This window comes from Elephas maximus, chromosome 23 (genome assembly GCF_024166365.1).
Source record: "Elephas maximus indicus isolate mEleMax1 chromosome 23, mEleMax1 primary haplotype, whole genome shotgun sequence".
Classification (NCBI taxonomy): Eukaryota; Metazoa; Chordata; class Mammalia; order Proboscidea; family Elephantidae; genus Elephas; species Elephas maximus.
The window spans coordinates 55,334,291-55,352,829 of record NC_064841.1 but is presented as its reverse complement, the minus strand read 5'-3'; the positions used below and the strand labels follow the sequence as shown (position 1 = coordinate 55,352,829).

Genomic DNA, 18,539 nt, shown 5'->3' with positions numbered 1-18,539 from the left:
TATCGGCCGTCAGTGTCTGATGGCAATCGGTGTTTCCTGTTACTTCTAATAGGTTCCCTTATTTTAGGTGCAGTCATCTGTCTCTTCTGTGGAGCACTTTACTTCCTCTTCATTTTCCAACAGAGGACTTCCTACTGTTCTTAATTTAGGAGCAGCACCATTGGGAACTTTGTTTATTGACATTCACATGCAGCCCAGCCCTCCCCAGTTTCTTTCTGGAAATCAGTCCTCAGCCTGATGTTTGGAGCACTTTGGCGCCTCAGGAATGTTCTGTCTGGTCAACAGTGACAGAACTGTGCTACTTACTGTTGCTCACATGGCTCACCTTTGTGGTGGCCATGTGCACATCGCCACCTAGATGACACTTTTCAGTTGTTTTGCCTTGTAGGCGCCCTCTCGTTGGGAATTTCTAACACCAGAGAATTTACACAACAAAGTACAGCTTTTTGTGTAGATGGCTACACTGCAATGTTTGTGTGAGGGCTCCCTGGTCCTCTCCTAGGAGCATGTTGCATTGGATTAGCCAGTGCACAAGGGCATCATGAGGAGCCTTTAATGATGAGGCAGTCCAGGGAAGGCCAACCGCGGATCGCGAAACAGGATGCACACGCCCCTCCCCAGGATGGAGGCAGGGCATAGCGGAGGAGGGGGCCGAGGAGGGCCTGGGATACAGGCAGTCCATCTTCTCAGTTTCGTAGCAAAGCTGGGTTAGAAAGGAGCCAGGTAGTAGTTCGGCCTCCCTTAGGTGAAGAGTTACAAAAGACCTCCTGTTGCTCCTGATTTGGCCGCCTTATCCTACTTACAAGACTCCCTCCAAGAATAGGAACCAAAGGGACGCAGAGGTTTGCTCTCATGAATCATTAGCAGAAACTTTCTTTGACAGTAAACCACTAATTTTGGTTTGGTCTCACAGTTGTGTAAAGTGTTTTCCCTCCTCACCACACAAGGAAACACATCAGGCCATGCGACTTGAACATGGTTTAAAACCAGTGACCTCTTACATGTCAGAGTGCCCGAGAGTTTTCACATGGTGTGTTAGCTTGCACTCACAGCAGCCTTGACAGAGCAAGTATTTTTTATAAGAAGAAACAGGCTCAGAGAGGGTGAGTAGTGAGTTCAAGGCCTCACAGTTAACTAGCTGGACAAGGACTACAGCCGGGGCTGCTGATTCCAGTGCAGGCTCCCTCCTTTCTCCCACCTGCTGCCCTCCACACCCCTCAGCTTCTCACACAATTCCACAATTCGACGTAGGTTGGAAGTTCCTTAGACGTTAATAACCACATTCAATTCCAAAATCTTTTGAACTTGCCTCAGATTTAATGTAGTTTTTGAATGTTTTATGGTTTGGTACCTACATGTTATTTTGTCTTCTGTCCTTTGCAGCCTGGAAGACATTTAGTCTGTATTTTGAAAGAATCTAAAGCCAAAATTGACTACAATAAGTTAATTTCAAGGATTATAGCTCCTGACTGGAGATTTCTATAAAATGGGCAGAATATTATCTTGTTTAAAGAAACTACACTTTACTAGAAAATCACAGACCATTAAAGAGACATAGTCGCAAACATTTCTGTCTTCTTTGGGTATGCATTCTTGCCTAGACATGCTGTTACCTTGCTTTTATATACACATAATAATAAAGTAAGCTAGTACAAATGCTCACTGGACTAGAAGTTTTCTAACCTCTGTCAAAAGAGCCCTTTTGATCCCATTTCTGGAAAATAACCAGGCTAGAAGCCTGCATCAGGAAGCCATGCAGTGCAGTACTGAGGCAGGTTAAGAACCGGGGGCCTAAAGAGGAGGCATTTAAATTGGGTGGGAGCAGGTGCTACATATCCTGGCAAGGAGGGGATACTGAGGCCCCCAGGCTGGGGGTCAGCCAAGGCCTCTCACCAGCCCTGTGCCCTGTCCATGTCTCCTGCTCCTTGGTACACTCTGCCTGAGCACTCGCTTCTGAACGTCGGGGCTGGCATGAGTTCTATATGTCTAAGGTGCTGTGATGCCATAAATTCTGAGTAGAAACCATGTTCCCAAAATTACCAGGACATCAGATGCTCAAGAAACAGTGGAATGAAAACTACATCAAAATTTAATTTGCTTATGTTATCAGAGGATGTAGTCCTTTGCATTATAGAAATTGCCTTTTCCATAAACTACAAAATAGTGGCTTATTGCCCGGTGCCATTAATTTGGAGAATTTCTGTATGTAAAAAACCTACCCTCAGTTGTTATTATAGACAGTGCTCATTATAGAGTTCAATATCACAAAAGTAAATATCCAGCTGATGAGGAGGGTTGGAAGATGGAAATGAGGTGTCACCTTTTTGCCTTGGCCACCAGGACACTCACTCGGGAGACACATTTTCATTCCGTTAGCCAGTTCCTTAGGCCGGGTGTGTTCTGGTGTCATTAACCCTCTCCTGCCAGCTCTTTTTCTTTCACCCTTATTTTAGAGCCTTTTTTTTTCTTTGTTAAATGTCATCTCGTATTCTTTTTTGAAAGTAGAGCTTGACATCATTTCAAATCTTAAACAAAATGCTAAAAGTTATGGAGAATAAGATTTAATCTTTTACTTATTTTACAATATATAAACTAATCCTTTCTACAAAGGGAGGTGGCATGCTACAAAACAGAAAGCCAAAAACAGTTATCCTTTTACAATAGATAATACCACACCTGGTTTCACTTATTTTAGAATAATTGAAAATCAGAATCAGGCTTTAAAAAAAAAGCAAGAAAATAATAAAGGGCAGAAGTATCCCATGGTGGCAGCCTTTATGAAAACGATTTATCAGCTTCACATGGGAAACTTGGGACAAGTGTGCACGGCAGCCGAGCGGGCTGTGCGTGCAGGTGTCTCACGTCGTCTTTCTGCTCCTCCAGGGCCGTGGGTGAGCGCTATCGCCGGGAGATGCTGGCGCACGGAGGCGGCAAAGAGCCCATGCTCATGGTTCAAGGTAAAGCAGCACGAGGGTGCTAACTGCTGTGATTTTGTTTTTTCTTCAGGGTTTTATGGGTTATGTGTTTTGGTATTAACAGTTTAAGTTACGTCTTCGTACCATTTGTGATGAAAGATGTTTCCTATTTTCTCCATACTTTTTCGTTTTGAAGAGATGATGCTTTAGCTGTGCATTTTGTTCGGAGTTTCTGTCTCATTTTGTCCCAAATCATATTTAAAATTTGGTTTATTTATTTAAAATTTAAGAAACAAATTAATTTTTACTCACTGATTTATTTAGATGCCAGGATAGAATTTCAGGTTTTAGCTTTCAGAATGTTACAACTGGAAGTTGTTAAAAAAAATTGTAGAAATATCATAAATTCTCAGAAACTTTGCCTTTAGATTCTATAGGTCACAATGTATTTTTTTAACCTAAAGAACTGTCCTCTTTCCTCCCTCCCTCCCTCCTTTCCTCCCTTCCTTTCTCCCTATTTTTATTTCTTCTTCTGAAAGCTTAGCTATACATTTGCTAGAAATTCCAAAGTATCAGGTTGGATTTTTTACCTGTTGAAAAATTGGAACCAGATTGAATCTTCTCTTTGAGGTGTCCCAATGCTTGCTTTTCTGTGTAATGTTTGTATTTAAGTATTTTCATTGAAATTTTAATTGTAAGTGGAAATGACCATCATTTTCCTTCATAAAATATCATCACAAATGTTTAAAGACGTGAATATTATTCTCAGTGTATTGAGAATATATATTATTCTCAGTATACTCTCAATTTATTGACAATTGAATTTACAGGCGACCCTTCTGATAAAAATTGCATTTTAGGAGATAATTCCCAGTATTGGGGAAATACTGTTTTCATTGTAGTAACTGAGTGGCTCCTGATAGAGCTCAGTCTGACTTCAGTGTTCCCTGTCTAGATCTGTTGATCTAATGCCTCTCGTTCTTTACAGCACAGCCCCAGTTTTCTCCCTTCAGTCAGTCATTTATTCAGCAAGTATTTGCTGAGTGTGAATCATATGCCAGGCTCTATTATAAGTGCTGCAGGTGAAATAGTAAGAGGCAACCTGACAGAAAGTCTCTGCTCTTACAAGTTTTACAGAGGGTTGTTCATCTGGGCTCTGACTGCCCAAAGCCACAGCAAGTTTGTAGAAAACTCAGCCAACCCAGTGATCGTACAGCTTTACGTGGCCCAACCTGGCTGTCCTTTGCCAACAAGCCTGGCCTTCCCTCAGTGAATGGGTGCTTGCAGTCGGCCTCTGTGATGAAGGACATCCATGGATGCTGATTCCCCCTCAGTTCTGTAGTCTCCCCATGATGCTTATTAAACTTCCCTACATGCAGGATATATTTTAAGTGATTTTCATGTCTCAATTAACTTAATCTCCTAAGTAACTGTATGAGGTAGGAATCATCATTACCTCCATTTTGCAGATGGTGAACTGGGTTAGGTAACTTGTCTAGATCACAAGGTTGTGATCAAAGAGCCAGGACTTGACTCTGTAATTTCTGGCAGCAGAGGTCTGCTGTTTCACCTGTTTGTGAAGTAGGACTCCTGTGTAAGGGTCCTTTAGGGACCAATAGAAAAGTGAAATTAATTGGCCCATTGTTGTAAGCAACTAATTATTTAAATGGTGTGTCTTTTAGCTGGCAATTTGTGGTGATGTACAGACAGCTCAAAGTGAGTTGAGAACAGTAGGGATGCCCCAGGATTGCTTTGTTATATAGATTTTCTATTACGTACATTCTCTCTGGAGTCATACTTGGCTTGTCCTTTTTCTAGAAGATAATTTTATGGTGGTAAAATATTTCTAACAAAAAAATTTACCTTTTTAAGTATAAAATTCAGTGACATTTATTACATTCACCATGTTGGGCAACCGTCACCACTATCTATTTACAAGAGTTTCTTACCACCTGAAACAGAAATTCAGTACCCCTTAAGCAACAATTTCTGTTTGTTTCTCCCTCCCCTCAGCCTCAGTAACCACTGATGAACTTTTGTCTCTCTGCAATTGTGTATTCTAGATATTTCATATAAGTGGGATCATATAATATTTGTCCATTTGTGACTGACTGACTTCACTCAGCATGTTTTCAAGGTTCAGCCAGGTCATATCATGTATCAGAACTTCATTTCTCTTTATGGCTGAGGAATATTCCATTATATGGATATACCATATTTTGTTTGTCTGTTCATCTGTTGATGGACAATTTTGGTTGTTTCTACCTTTTAGCTATTGTGAATAATGCTGCAGTGAACATTAGTATGCACGTTTCTGTTTTCAAGTTTTTCAGGAATTTTTTTTTTTTTTTCACATTTGCTGAAACCTTTTACATCTCTGCCAGCAATGCACAAGGGGTCCAGTTCCTCCACATCCTCACCAACACTTGTTATTTTCTATTTTTCTGATAATAGCCATCTTAGTGGATATGAGATGGTATCTCGTTGTGGTTTTGATACGCATTTCCCTGATGACTAATGACAACGCACATTTTTCATGTGCTTATTAGCTATTTGTATATCTGCTTTGGAGAAATGTCTATTCAAGTCATTTGCGCCTTTTCAAATTGGGCTGTTTGTCTTTTGCTATTGAATTGTAGTATGCTTTATATATTCTGGATATTAAACACTTATCAGATATATGGTTCCCAAATAGTTTCTTCGGTTCTATAGGTTGTCTCTTCACTTTCTTGATAAAGTCCTTTGTTGAACAAAAACTTTTAGTTCTAATGAAGTCCAGTATATCTACTTTTTGTCATATTGTTGGTCATGCTTTTGTGTCATATATATAAACCTTGTAAATAAACAAGGTTCTTTTTACCCATATGTTTTCTTCTAAGAGTTTTATGGCCTTTATATTTAGGTCCTTGGCCCATTTGAAGTTAATTTTCATGTATAGTGTCAGGTATGGGCCCAACTTCATTCTTTTGCACGTGGAGATCTAGTTGTCACAGCACCATTTGTTAAGAGACTGTTCTTTCCCATTGAATGGACTTATCACTCTTGTCAAAAATCAATTCACCATAGATGTATGGGTTTATTTCTGGACTCATTAATTCTATTCCATTGGTCTGTATGTCTGTTGTTATACCAGCACCCCACTGTTTTGATTACTGTAGCTTTATGGTATGTTTTGAACTCAGGGGGCATGAGTCCTTCTTTGTTCTTCTTTTTCGAGATTGCTTTGGCTATTCAGGATCCCTTGCAGTTGCATATGAGTTTGAGAATTAGCTTTTCCATTTCTGAAAAAAAATGCTTTGGAATTTTGATAGGGATTACATCAATCTATACACGGCTATAACAATATTAAGTCTTCTAATCCCTGAACACAGATGTCTTTTCATTTACTTAGATCTTCTTTAATTTCTTTCAACAACATTTTATAGTTTTACATATACAAATCTTTCATGTCCCTGGTTAAATTTATTCCTAGGTATTTTTAGATGCCCTTTTTTTTTTCATTAACTTTTATTGAGCTTCAAGTGAACGTTTACAAATCAAGTCAAACAGTCACATATAAGTTTATATACACCTTACTCCGTACTCCCACTTGCTCTCCCCCTAATGAGTCAGCCCTTCCAGTCTCTCCTTTCGTGACAATTTTGCCAGCTTCCCACTCTCTCTATCCTCCCATCCCCCCTCCAGACAGGAGATGCCAACAGTCTCAAGTGTCCACCTGATACAAGTAGCTCACTCTTCATCAGCATCTCTCTCCTACCCACTGTCCAGTCCCTTTCATGTCTGATGAGTTGTCTTCGGGAATGGTTCCTGTCCTGGGCCAACAGAAGGTTTGGGGACCATGACCGCCGGGATTCCTCTAGTCTCAGTCAGACCATTAAGTATGGTCTTTTTGTGAGAATTTGGGGTCTGCATCCCACTGTTTTCCTGCTCCCTCAGAGGTTCTCTGTTGTGCTCCCTGTCAGGGCAGTCATCGGTTGTGGCCGAGCACCAACTAGTTCTTCTGGTCTCAGGATGATGTAGGTCTCTGGTTCATGTGGCCCTTTCTGTCTCTTGGGCTCTTAGTTATCGTGTGACCTTGGTATTCTTCATTCCCCGTTGATCCAGGTGGGTTGAGACCAATTGATGCATCTTAGATGGCCGCTTGTTAGCATTTAAGACCCCAGATGCCACATTTCAAAGTGGGATGCAGAATGTTTTCATAATAGAATTATTTTGCCAATTGATTTAGAAGTCCCCTTAAACCATGGTCCCGAAACCCCCACCCTTGCTCCACTGGCCTTTGAAGCATTCAGTTTATCCTGGAAACTTCTTTGCTTTTGGTCCAATCCATTTGAGCTGACCTTCCATGTATTGAGTATTGTCCTTCCCTTCACCTAAAGCAGTTCTTATCTACTAACTAATCAGTAAAAAACCCTCCTCCACCCTCCCTCCCTCCCTCCCTCCCCCCCCTCGGAACCACAAAAGTGTGTGTTCTTCTCAGTTTATACTATTTCTCAAGATCTTATAATAGTGGTCTTATACAATATTTGTCCTTTTGCCTCTGACTAATTTCGCTCAGCTTAATGCCTTCCAGGTTCCTCCATGTTATGAAATGTTTCACAGATTCGTCACTGTTCTTTATCGATGCATAGTATTCCATTGTGTGACTATACCACAATTTATTTAACCATTCCTCCGTTGATGGACACCTTGGTTGCTTCCAGCTTTTTGCTATTGTAAACAGAGCTGCAATAAACATGGGTGTGCATATATCTGTTTGTGTGAAGGCTCTTATTTCTCTAGGGTATATTCCGAGGAGTGGGATTTCTGGGTTGTATGGTAGTTCTATTTCTAACTGTTTAAGATAACGCCAGATAGATTTCCAAAGTGGTTGTACCATTTTACATTCCCACCAGCAGTGTATAAGAGTTCCAATCTCTCCGCAGCCTCTCCAACATTTATTATTTTGTGTTTTTTGGATTAATGCCAGCCTTGTTGGTGTGAGATGGAATCTCATCGTAGTTTTAATTTGCATTTCTCTAATGGCTCATGATCGAGAGCATTTTCTCATGTATCTGTTAGCTGCCTGAATATCTTCTTTAGTGAAGTGTGTGTTCATATCCTTTGCCCATTTCTTGATTGGGTTGTTTGTCTTTTTGTGGTTGAGTTTTGACAGAATCATGTAGATTTTAGAGATCAGGCACTGGTCGGAGATGTCATAGCTGAAAATTCTTTCCCAATCTGTAGGTGGTCTTTTTACTGTTTTGGTGAAGTCTTTAGATGAGCATAGGTGTTTGATTTTTAGGAGCTCCCAGTTATCGGGTTTCTCTTTGCCATTTTTGGTAATGTTTTGTATTCTGTTTATGCCTTGTATTAGGGCTCCTAAGGTTGTCTCTATTTTTTTCTTCCATGATCTTTATCGTTTTAGTCTTTATGTTTAGGTCTTTGATCCACTTGGAGTTAGTTTTTGTGCATGGTGTGAGGTATGGGTCCTGTTTCATTTTTTTGCTAATGGATATCCAGTTATGCCAGCACCATTTGTTAAAAAGACTATCTTTTCCCCAATTAACTGACACTGGGCCTTTGTCAAATATCAGCTGCTCATATGTGGATGGATTTATATCTGGGTTCTCAATTCTGTTCCATTGGTCTATGTGTCTGTTGTTGTACTAGTACCAGGCTGTTTTGACTACTGTGGCTGTATAATAGGTTCTGAAATCAGGTAGCGTGAGGCCTCCCACTTTCTTCTTCTTTTTTCAGTAATGCTTTGCTTATCTGAGGCTTCTTTCCCTTCCATATGAAGTTGGTGATTTGTTTCTCCATCACATTAAAAAATGTCATTGGAGTTTGGATCGGAAGTGCATTGTATGTATAGATGGCTTTTGGTAGAATAGACATTTTTACTATGTTAAGTCTTCCTATCCATGAGCAAGGTATGTTTTTCCACTTAAGTATGTCCTTTTTAGTTTCTTGTAGTAGTACGTTGTAGTTTTCTTTGTATAGGTCTTTTACATCTTTGGTAAGATTTATTCCTAAGTATTTTATCTTCTTGGGGGCTACTGTGAATGGTATTGATTTGGTCATTTCCTCTTCGATGTTCTTTTTGTTGATGTAGAGGAATCCAAGTGATTTTTGTATGTTTATCTTATAACCTGAGACTCTGCCAAACTCTTCTATTAGTTTCAGTAGTTTTCTGGAGGATTTCTTAGGGTTTTCTGTGTATAAGATCATGTCATCTGCAAATAGAGATAATTTTACTTCCTCCTTGCCAATCCGGATACCCTTTATTTCTTCGTCTAGCCTAATTGCTCTGGCTAGGACCTCTAGCACAATGTTGAATAAGAGCGGTGATAAAGGGCATCCTTGGCTGGTTCCCGTTCTCAAGGGAAATGCTTTCAGGCTCTCTCCATTTAGAGTGATGTTGGCTGTTGGCTTTGTATAGATGCCCTTTATTATGTTGAGGAATTTTCCTTCAATTCCTATTTTGGTGAGAGTTTTTATCATGAATGGGTGTTGGACTTTGTCAAATGCCTTTTCTGCATGAATTGATAAGATCATGTGGTTTTTGTCTTTTGTTTTATTTATATGGTAGATTACATTGATGGTTTTTCTAATATTAAACCAGCCTTGCATACGTGGTATAAATCCCACTTGGTCGTGGTGAATTATTTTTTTGATATGTTGTTGATTGGTATTGGCTAGAATTTTGTTGAGGATTTTTGCATCTATGTTCATGAGGGATATAGGTCTGTAATTTTCTTTTTTTGTGATGTCTTTACCTGGTTTTGGTATCAGGGAAATGGTGGCTTCATAGAATGAGTTACGTTGTATTCCGTCATTTTCTATGCTTTGAAATACCTTTAGTAGTAGTGGTGTTAACTCTTCTCTGAAAGTTTGGTAGAACTCTGCAGTAAAGCCATCCGGGCCAGGGCTTTTTTTTGTTAGGAGTTTTTTGATTACCGTTTCAATCTCTTTTTTTGTTATGGGTCTATTTAGTTGCTCTACTTCTGATTGTGTTAGTTTAGGTAGGTAGTGTTTTTCCAGGAATTCATCCCTTTCTTCTAGGTTTGCAAATTTGTTAGAGTACAGTTTTTCATAATAATCTGATATGATTCTTTTAATTTCAGTTGGATCTGTTGTGATGTGGCCCATCTCATTTCTTATTCGGGTTATTTGTTTCCTTTCCTGTATTTCTTTAGTCAGTCTAGCCAATGGTTTATCAATTTCGTTAATTTTTTCAAAGAACCAGCTTCTGGCTTTGTTAATTCTTTCAATTGTTTTTCTGTTCTCTAATTCATTTAGTTCAGCTCTAATTTTCTTATTTGTTTTCTTCTGGTGCCTGATGGATTCTTTTGTTGCTCACTTTCTATTTGTTCAAGTTGTAGGGACAGTTCTCTGATTTTGGCTCTTTCTTCTTTTTGTATGTGTGCATTTATCGATATAAATTGGCCTCTGAGCACTGCTTTTGCTGTGTCCCAGAGGTTTTGATAGGAAGTATTTTCATTCTCGTTGCATTCTGTGAATTTCCTTATTCCCTCCTTAATGTCTTCTATAACCGAGTCTTTTTTCAGGAGGGTATTGTTCAGTTTCCAAGTATTTGATTTCTTTTCCCTAGTTTTTCTATTATTGATTTCCACTTTTATGGCCTTGTGGTCTGAGAAGATGCTTTGTAATATTTCGATGTTTTGGATTCTGCAAAGGTTTGTTTTATGACCTAATATGTGGTCTATTCTAGAGAATGTTCCATGTGGGCTAGAAAAAAAAGTATACTTTGCAGCAGTTGGGTGGAGAGTTCTGTATAAGTCAATGAGGTCAAGTTGGTTGATTGTTGTAATTAGGTCTTCTGTGTCTCTGTTGAGCTTCTTACTGGATGTCCTGTCCTTCTCTGAAAGTGGTGTGTTGAAGTCTCCTACTATAATTGTGGAGGTGTCTATCTCACTTTTCAGTTCTGTTAAAATTTGATTTATGTATCTTGCAACCCTGTCATTGGGTGCATAAATATTTAATATGGTTATATCTTCCTGGTCAATTGTCCCTTTTATCATTATATAGTGTCCTTCTTTATCCTTTGTGGTGGATTTAAGTTTAAAGTCTATTTTGTCAGAAATTAATATTGCTACTCCTCTTCTTTTTTGCTTATTGTTTGCTTGATATATTGAGTTTTAGTTTGTTTGTGTCTCTAAGTCTAAGGTGTGTCACTTGTAGGCAGCATGTAGATGGATCATGTTTCTTTATCCAGTCTGAGACTCTCTGTCTCTTTATTGGTGCATTTAGTCCATTTACATTCAACGTAATTATAGATAAGTAAGTGTTTAGTGTTGTCATTTTGATGCCTTTTTATGTGTCTTGTTGACAATTTCATTTTTCCACTTACTTTTTTGTGCTGAGACGTTTTTCTTTGTAAATTGTGTGATTCTCCTTTTCATAGTATTTGACTTTATGTTTGCCAAGTCGTTACATTTTTCTTGGCTTTTATTTTGAGTTATGGAGTTGTAATACCTCTTTGTGGTTACCTTAATATTTACCCCTATTTTTCTAAGTAAAAACCTAACTTGTGTTGTCCTATATCGCCTTGTATCCCTCTCCATATGGCAGTTCTATGCCACCTGTATTTAGTCCCTCTTTTTGATTATTGTGATCTTTTACATATTGACTTCAATGATTCCCTGTTTTGGGCTTTTTTTTTTTTTTTAATTAATCTTAATTTGTTTTTGTGATTTCCCTATTTGAGTTGATATCAGGGTGCTCTATTCTGTGACCTTGTGTTGTGCTGGTATCTGATATTATTGGTTTTCTGACCAAACAATTTCCTTTAGTATTTCTTGTAGCTTTGGTTTGGTTTTTGCAAATTCTCTAAGCTTGTGTTTATCTGGAAATATCTTAATTTTGCCTTCATATTTGAGAGAGAGTTTTGCTGGATATATGATCCTTGGCTGGCAGTTTTTCTCCTTCAGTGGTCTGTACATGTCATCCCATTGCCTTCTTGCCTGCATGGTTTCTGCTGAGTAGTCTGAAATTATTCTTATTGATTCTCCCTTGTAGGAGACCTTTCTTTTATCCCTGGCTGCTTTTAAAATTTTCTCTTTATCTTTGGTTTTGGCGAGTTTGATGATAATATGTCTTGGTGTTTTTCTTTTTGGATCAATCTTAAATGGGGTTCGATGAGCATCTTGGATAGCTATCCTTTCGTCTTTCATGATGTCAGGGAAGTTTTCTGTGAGCAGATCTTCAACTCTTCCCTCTGTGTTTTCTGTCCTCCCTCCCTGTTCTGGGACTCCAATCATACGCAAGTTATCCTTCTTGATAGAGTCCCACATGATTCTTAGGGTTTCTTCATTTTTTTAAATTCTTTTATCTGATTTTTTTTCAGCTATGTTGGTGTTAATTCCCTGGTCCTCCAGATTTGCCACTCTGCATTCTAATTGCTCGAGTCTGCTCCTCTGACTTCCTATTGCATTGTCTAATTCTGTAATTTTCTTATTAATCTTTTGGATTTCTGCATGCTGTCTCTCTATGGATTCTTGCAACTTATTAATTTTTCCACTATGTTCTTGAATAATCTTTTTGAGTTCTTCCACTGCTTTATCAGTGTGTTCCTTGGCTTTTTCTGCAGTTTGCCTTATTTCATTTCTGAGGTCATCGCTGATGTCTTGAAGCGTTCTGTAAATTAGTTTTTTATATTCTGTATCTGATAATTCCAGGATTGTATCTTCATTTGGGAAAGATTTTGATTTTTTCGTTTGGGGGGGTTGTAGAAGCTGTCATTGTCTGCTTCTTTATGTGGTTTGATATCGACTGCTGTCTCCGAGCCATCACTAAGATATTGTAGTGATTTATTCATATTTGCTCACTGAGTCTTATCTTGTTTTGTTTTCTTTCAATATACGTGGATGGGCTACTAGATTGTGGTGTCTTGATTGTTGTAGCCCTTGACTTACTTATGACCTATTACCAGCTGGTTTGGGCTGTTACCAGATTTATATGCCTGAGTCCATTCACTATTCTTGAGTAGAATCTGATTTTGGGTCATCAAGTGTGTGCTGCACCCTAACACCTATCCACCTTGAGAAGTAGTGGTGATAGTTGTGTGCACCAGATTCTAGTAGCAGCTCGGGTTCACCCTCCAGGGGGGGCAGGATGCTGACAGGCTTCCCCCAAGTGTCAGTGAGGTAGGTGTGTCTCTATTCCTAAAGCACCTTGGTGGGAGGGCTCTGCAGCTGTACCTTAGGCCCCCAATGCAAGTACCTCTACAGATTGGTAGGTGTCACCCTCCTTAGACCCCTAAGGCAGGAGGCTAGGTGGTCTGGGGGGAGCTTCAGCCCTCAGTTCCCTGTTGTGGGTCAGTGAGGGCTCTTTTGAATAAGCAGAGATATCAGACCTGGGAAACTTGTTTTTCCAGTAAATCTGCTTAAAAAAAATGCAGTGAGATCTCTATCAGAAATGCCTTTGCATTATAATAGCCACCTTGTTCCCTATAGGGATGAAAGCCCGAGACTGTGGATCACATATGCTTGGCTGGAGTTGGTTCTGTGTTTTTAGTCCAATTGGGGAAGGATTTTTGGTCCCTGGGTTTTTTGTGGTTGCTTCTCTCAGGCCGGAAGAATGGGTTAGGAAAAGACCAAAAAAAAAGGGAAAAGAGAAGCCGTGGAGCAGTTCTCCCTCTGGCTCTGGAAATTCCAATGTTACTGAAGCTGCCTGGGAAGGGGAGGGGAGGGTTCAGAAAAACAGGAGAGAGTAGCACCCCGGAATATAGACAAAGTTACTTATCTTGCTTGGGATGACTATTTTATCTGAGATTCCCGAGGGGCGTGTCGCCTATGTGTGCTGGCTGGGTAGAGATTGCCCCCGAGGGTCAGGCCCGCAGAAGCCGTGGTCATTTCCTCTTCTGCCAGTCCAAAGCCCGGCGCCAAGGTTCCCTGGCTGGGGTGCTGCACTCCTGGGTCCAAAACCAGTCGCTGCCTCCCAGGGACTTCTCCTCCCGCCAGCCGCGTCACCGCGCCATCCGAGAAGACCGGCTGGGCCCCCTCCTGGGAACAGTTCAGGGGCGTAGGGCTGCGCCCCGTGTTTGCACATTCACAGGATGTCCTGCTCAGCTCCCCTGTGCCCTGTCCAAAGTCCCGCACCAAGGTTCCCCGCCTGGGACGCTGCACTCCCGGCTCCAAAACCAGTTGCTGCCTCCAGGCGACTTCTCCTCCCGCCAGCCATCGCCACGCCGCCCGCACTGACGGGCTGGGCCCCCTCCCAAGGTCAGTTCAGGGGGGTAGGGCTGTGCCCCGTGTTTGCGCCATCACAGGATGTTGTGTTCAGCTCCCCTGCTCCCAGTCCTAAGCCCGGCGCCAAGGTTACCTGACTGGGATGCTGGCTCCAGGCTCCAAAAACAGTCTCTGCTTCCCTGTAGTTGTTTGTTCTCTGTCTCTGTCACTCAGGTCAACTCTTTAAATCTGTGTTTGTTGGTCAGGGTTCGTAGATTGTCATGTATGTGATCGATTCACTTGTTTTTCCAAGTCTTTGTTGCAAGAGGGATCCGAGGCAGCGTCTACCTAGTCAGCCATCTCGGCCCCTCCTCGTTTAGATGCCTTTTAAATTGGGTTTTTCCTAATTTCCTTTTCAAATAGTTCACTGCTGAACTAGAGAAGCCCAGTTGATTTTTATGTATTAACCTTATGCCCGCTACTTTGCTGACTCCGCGCATTAGCCTCGGGAGCTTTCTTGTGGATTCTTTGGGACCAGCTTACCCTTTTTGAGGCCAGGCTACAAATCCTGTCTGCACATTAGTATTAGCTTCCATACTGGTCCATCAAAAGTTTAAATCCTTTTCATTGTTTGTTTTTGGCAGGTATATTTATCTACTCTGCTTCTGAGAATGTTGCAATGACCTCTCTAAAAATTTTATTCTTTATATGAAACCTTTTTGTGCTAAGAAACTTAATATTTTAGCGTTAGAATTCACACACTCAAGTCCATGGTTCAAACTAGAGATGATGAAGTACTACAATCCCAGTTAACATCAACAATAGGATGAGTCTTCTTTTAAGCTCTAATTTTTTTTTTTTTTTTAATGTTTTTCTGTCAGATCTTATTAATTCACAGGATTGGTTACATGTCAAAGAAGAATGCAAAGAGGGTATGTCTGTCGTCACTTTATAGGATTGGATTTATAAGACAAGACCAGTAGTAGCTTCTCATTGTCTTGTATGCAGCCAACCTGTACCCCAAAACAGGAGCATCTTAGAGGATGGCTCACAACCTTAACATGAGGGGACCCCAGAAGTAAGTGGTGAAGTTACTGAGATTTGTAACATAAAAGCATATATGCTGTAGTTGGTATTCTTCTTCTGTGAAAATGTAATTTTTTGTAGGTGCTTTATATATTTTATTTAACTACTTACTGGATAAATGTAAAGAATTATAGTGAATAGCCAGAGGTGAAGAAATAGAATACCTGTCTTCAAACTATGTACCTCCCTGACCAAGTCACAACTTTGTCAACCTCCTTACTTGTTATTTGCCGTCAAGTTGATTCCGACTCATGGGGACCCCATGTATGCAGAGTAGTACTGCTCCATAGGGTTTTCAAGGCTATGATCTTTTGGAAGCAAATTACCAGGCCTTTCTTCCAAGGTGCCTCTAGGTGTGTTCAAACTGCCAGCCATTAGGCTAGTAGTTGAGTGTTTAACCATCTGAGCCAACAGACCTGTTTTTATATTAACTCTGAGCCATTTCTTAGAGTCACAGTACCTATGCATTGTACTTAATGCTCTTTGAATGACACATGTACAGAGTAGTCAAACATAGAATACTTTTGGTCTTTGAATAATAAATGCTACGTAGGAGAACTTTTTTTCAGAATGAATTGTCCTTGTGGGAACCTGGCGGTGCCCATTAGCTCTGAGTCCCTCAGCCTTTCCTACCCTCCAGAGACAGATGGGCTTCACTGTGGCCAAACCCACATCCACCAGCTAAAGGCTACTGCTAGACCACCATGTGTCTGTGTTCTCTAACTCTGGGCTGCAGAGTATTTGTTCAACAGTTTTCTTAACTCTGCATATAATGGTCCTCAGAGGGAAAATCCGAGTTGCAGCAGAGGAGACTTTTCTTAAGCATCTATGTTTTTTTCTTCTCAACACTCTAACACTATCACATGGTAAAGTAGAACTGGACTAGCTCTGCTACTTCCTATCTGTAAATTACCTGGGAAAACTGCTTAATCTCCCTATTGTTGTTGGGTGCTATCAAGTCGATTTCTACTCCTGGTGACCCCATGTGGCAGAGTAAAACAGTCCCATAGGGTTTTTTAGGCTGTGATCTTTATGGGAGCAGATTACTAGGTCTTTCTCCTGTGGAGACGCAGGGTGGGTTTGAACTGCTACCCTTTCAGTTAGCAGCCAAGTGTTTAACCCATTGTGCCACCGGGGCTCCTTATAGATAAAAAGATTTGAGTTTATAACACCTCTTTCTCACCTGCCTCTTCTTAGCTCCTTTATCTAGGTTTATCTCGGGGGTGTGTGTGTGCATCTGTATGTGTGTATTATTACACAATAGATGCAATAGAAAGCCAGAGTATATGCGATTGAAAACATGGCCTTAGCTATTTCTAAACACATTCAAAGCAGTGAAACATATAAAGATCATGTTACAAGTACAATATTCAGTTCCTTAATCTAACACTAACCACAATATGGCAATACCTGAGTGAAACCAGCTTTCTTAATTGCCAAGAACACTGGTGCGAGGTTTTACTATCTTTGGATTCTATATCAAAACAAAACAAAAACCAAACCCATTGCCATCGAGTAAATTCTGACTGATAGTGACCCTATAGGACAGAGTAGAACTACCCCATAGGGCGTCGAAGGAGTGGTTGGTGGATTTGAACTGCTGACCTTTTGGTTAGCAGCCAAGCTCTTAACCGCTGTGCCACCAGGGCTCCTTGAATTCTATATACTTTTTTATTAAAATTGTCATTGTCAAATACTCTCTGCTATTCATTCCCCACCCCCACAATATTTATTGGTTTATGTTAAGTCTTGTATTTCTGAGTATTTTCTTTAAAATAAACCGCAATGATATGACATTTTCATTTGTTCTACCATTTTATAAAATATTTACTAGTATTTTTTTTTAAGTGTGCTTTGGTGAGCATGATCCAAAGTTTAGTTTCTACTCCGTCATTTCAGAAAATGTATGATTTTCTAGAAAGATAAATATGCAGAGAGGTTTGTGAATAGCAAGGAAGTAATATTTTATATCCACTATAAAGCAAAATTGTTTATAAAGCAAAATTGTTTCTTACTACAAAAAATAAAGCAATAGAATTATTAGGGATAGAAATTATATTATCTCAGCAGTTTGTGAATGACAGATGAATTAGGCATACAAGTTGATGTATCTTCTTATGTAAACTATGTTGTCTTTTGCATGTTTTATGTTACCTAAAATTCTTGGGTAAATGGCCCTTGCTGAGTTTTTAAGCTCAGATTTTACTTGTCTTTCAAACAAAACAAAACGACTGATATGTTGCTAAACTGCCATGTGCCAGGTGCTTTCTCCTGTGCTACCTCATTGAATTCCATACAGCGTAGGTAATAATCTCCCTATTTTTATAGTCTAGTCAGAGTTCATCCTTTTTCCATGTTGCCCCTCTTCCAGGGCATTAAGAGCCACTGTGGGCTGAACTGGACCTGGAAACTTCAATAAGCAATACTCTTGCCTGTTGGTTAGCGCAGAATGGTGCCAAGGGTAGCAGACCTAGCCAGTCAGGGCCACCATTATCTGATTCTCATCCTGGGATCATCTGAGCCAAGGCCCAAGTGAGCGCTAACTGAGTCAAGCCTTGTGGGGCCTTAGAATGTCCCAGCCATACGCGGATCTCCTGAACTAAGGTAGAACCAACTGCAGCTCGTCTTTCTGGGATTGCTCTGTATTGCCTCCCACATCTTCCTCAGCTTATCCTTATGATCTGACTTGAAATGGTCTGGTTTTTAGAATGTAGGCGATGTAAAGGACATGAGACTTGAGGTCTGATGGGAGCTTGAATGACCCCTCAAAACTCCTTTTTTTTTTCCCCCTCTCTTTCTCTCTCTCTTTAACTGACATTGGAGAGGCCTACCTGGGTTGTAGTAAGCCAAAAAACCAAGCCCACTGCCATCAACTTGACTCATAGTGACCATATAGGGTAGAGTAGAACTGCCCCGTAGGATTTCAACATCTTTAACGCAGAGCGGCTGGTAAGTGAATTGCCAACCTTTGTTGTTTGGGTTAGCAGCCAAGCACTTGCACTGACCAACAATAAAATCTTCCTTAATCTGTTTTCATATGAGCCCCTTGAGATTTTTATAGCAAAACTATCAATCTTTAATCATTTTTAGCCAATGTAGTTCTGTTAGAAAGGTTCTCAGCAGAGCTGAAGAAGCATGAGGCCCCTGTTGGGTGTTGTCTTTCTGCCTCCAGTTATAGCATTCCTGGCGCTCTCACCCTGCAGCCTTTGAGGCATGCTGAGAATTGAGTGGGGGAAGGGGAAGGTTAGAGTCCAAAAATTTTAGCATTCCAAGAGGTTTTTTGCAAATATCAAACAACTTTCTTTCTGTGTTCCTTTCCAGAAAGTAAAATCTTAAAATATTTTTAGTCTCTTTGGCCCAAAGCAGT

The 18,539-nt window shown here is 40.3% G+C and overlaps 1 protein-coding gene across 2 annotated transcripts in view; it reads left to right on the top strand.

The window, feature by feature from the left end:
* MIPEP (mitochondrial intermediate peptidase) overlaps positions 1–18,539 on the top strand; it is a 228,736-nt gene that overhangs the window by 191,095 nt on the left and 19,102 nt on the right. For both annotated transcript variants that reach the window (XM_049867153.1, XM_049867154.1), the window contains one exon: positions 2,884–2,957. In XM_049867153.1, the coding sequence (XP_049723110.1) occupies positions 2,884–2,957 (74 nt within the window). The remainder of the gene's footprint in view (positions 1–2,883; positions 2,958–18,539) is intronic.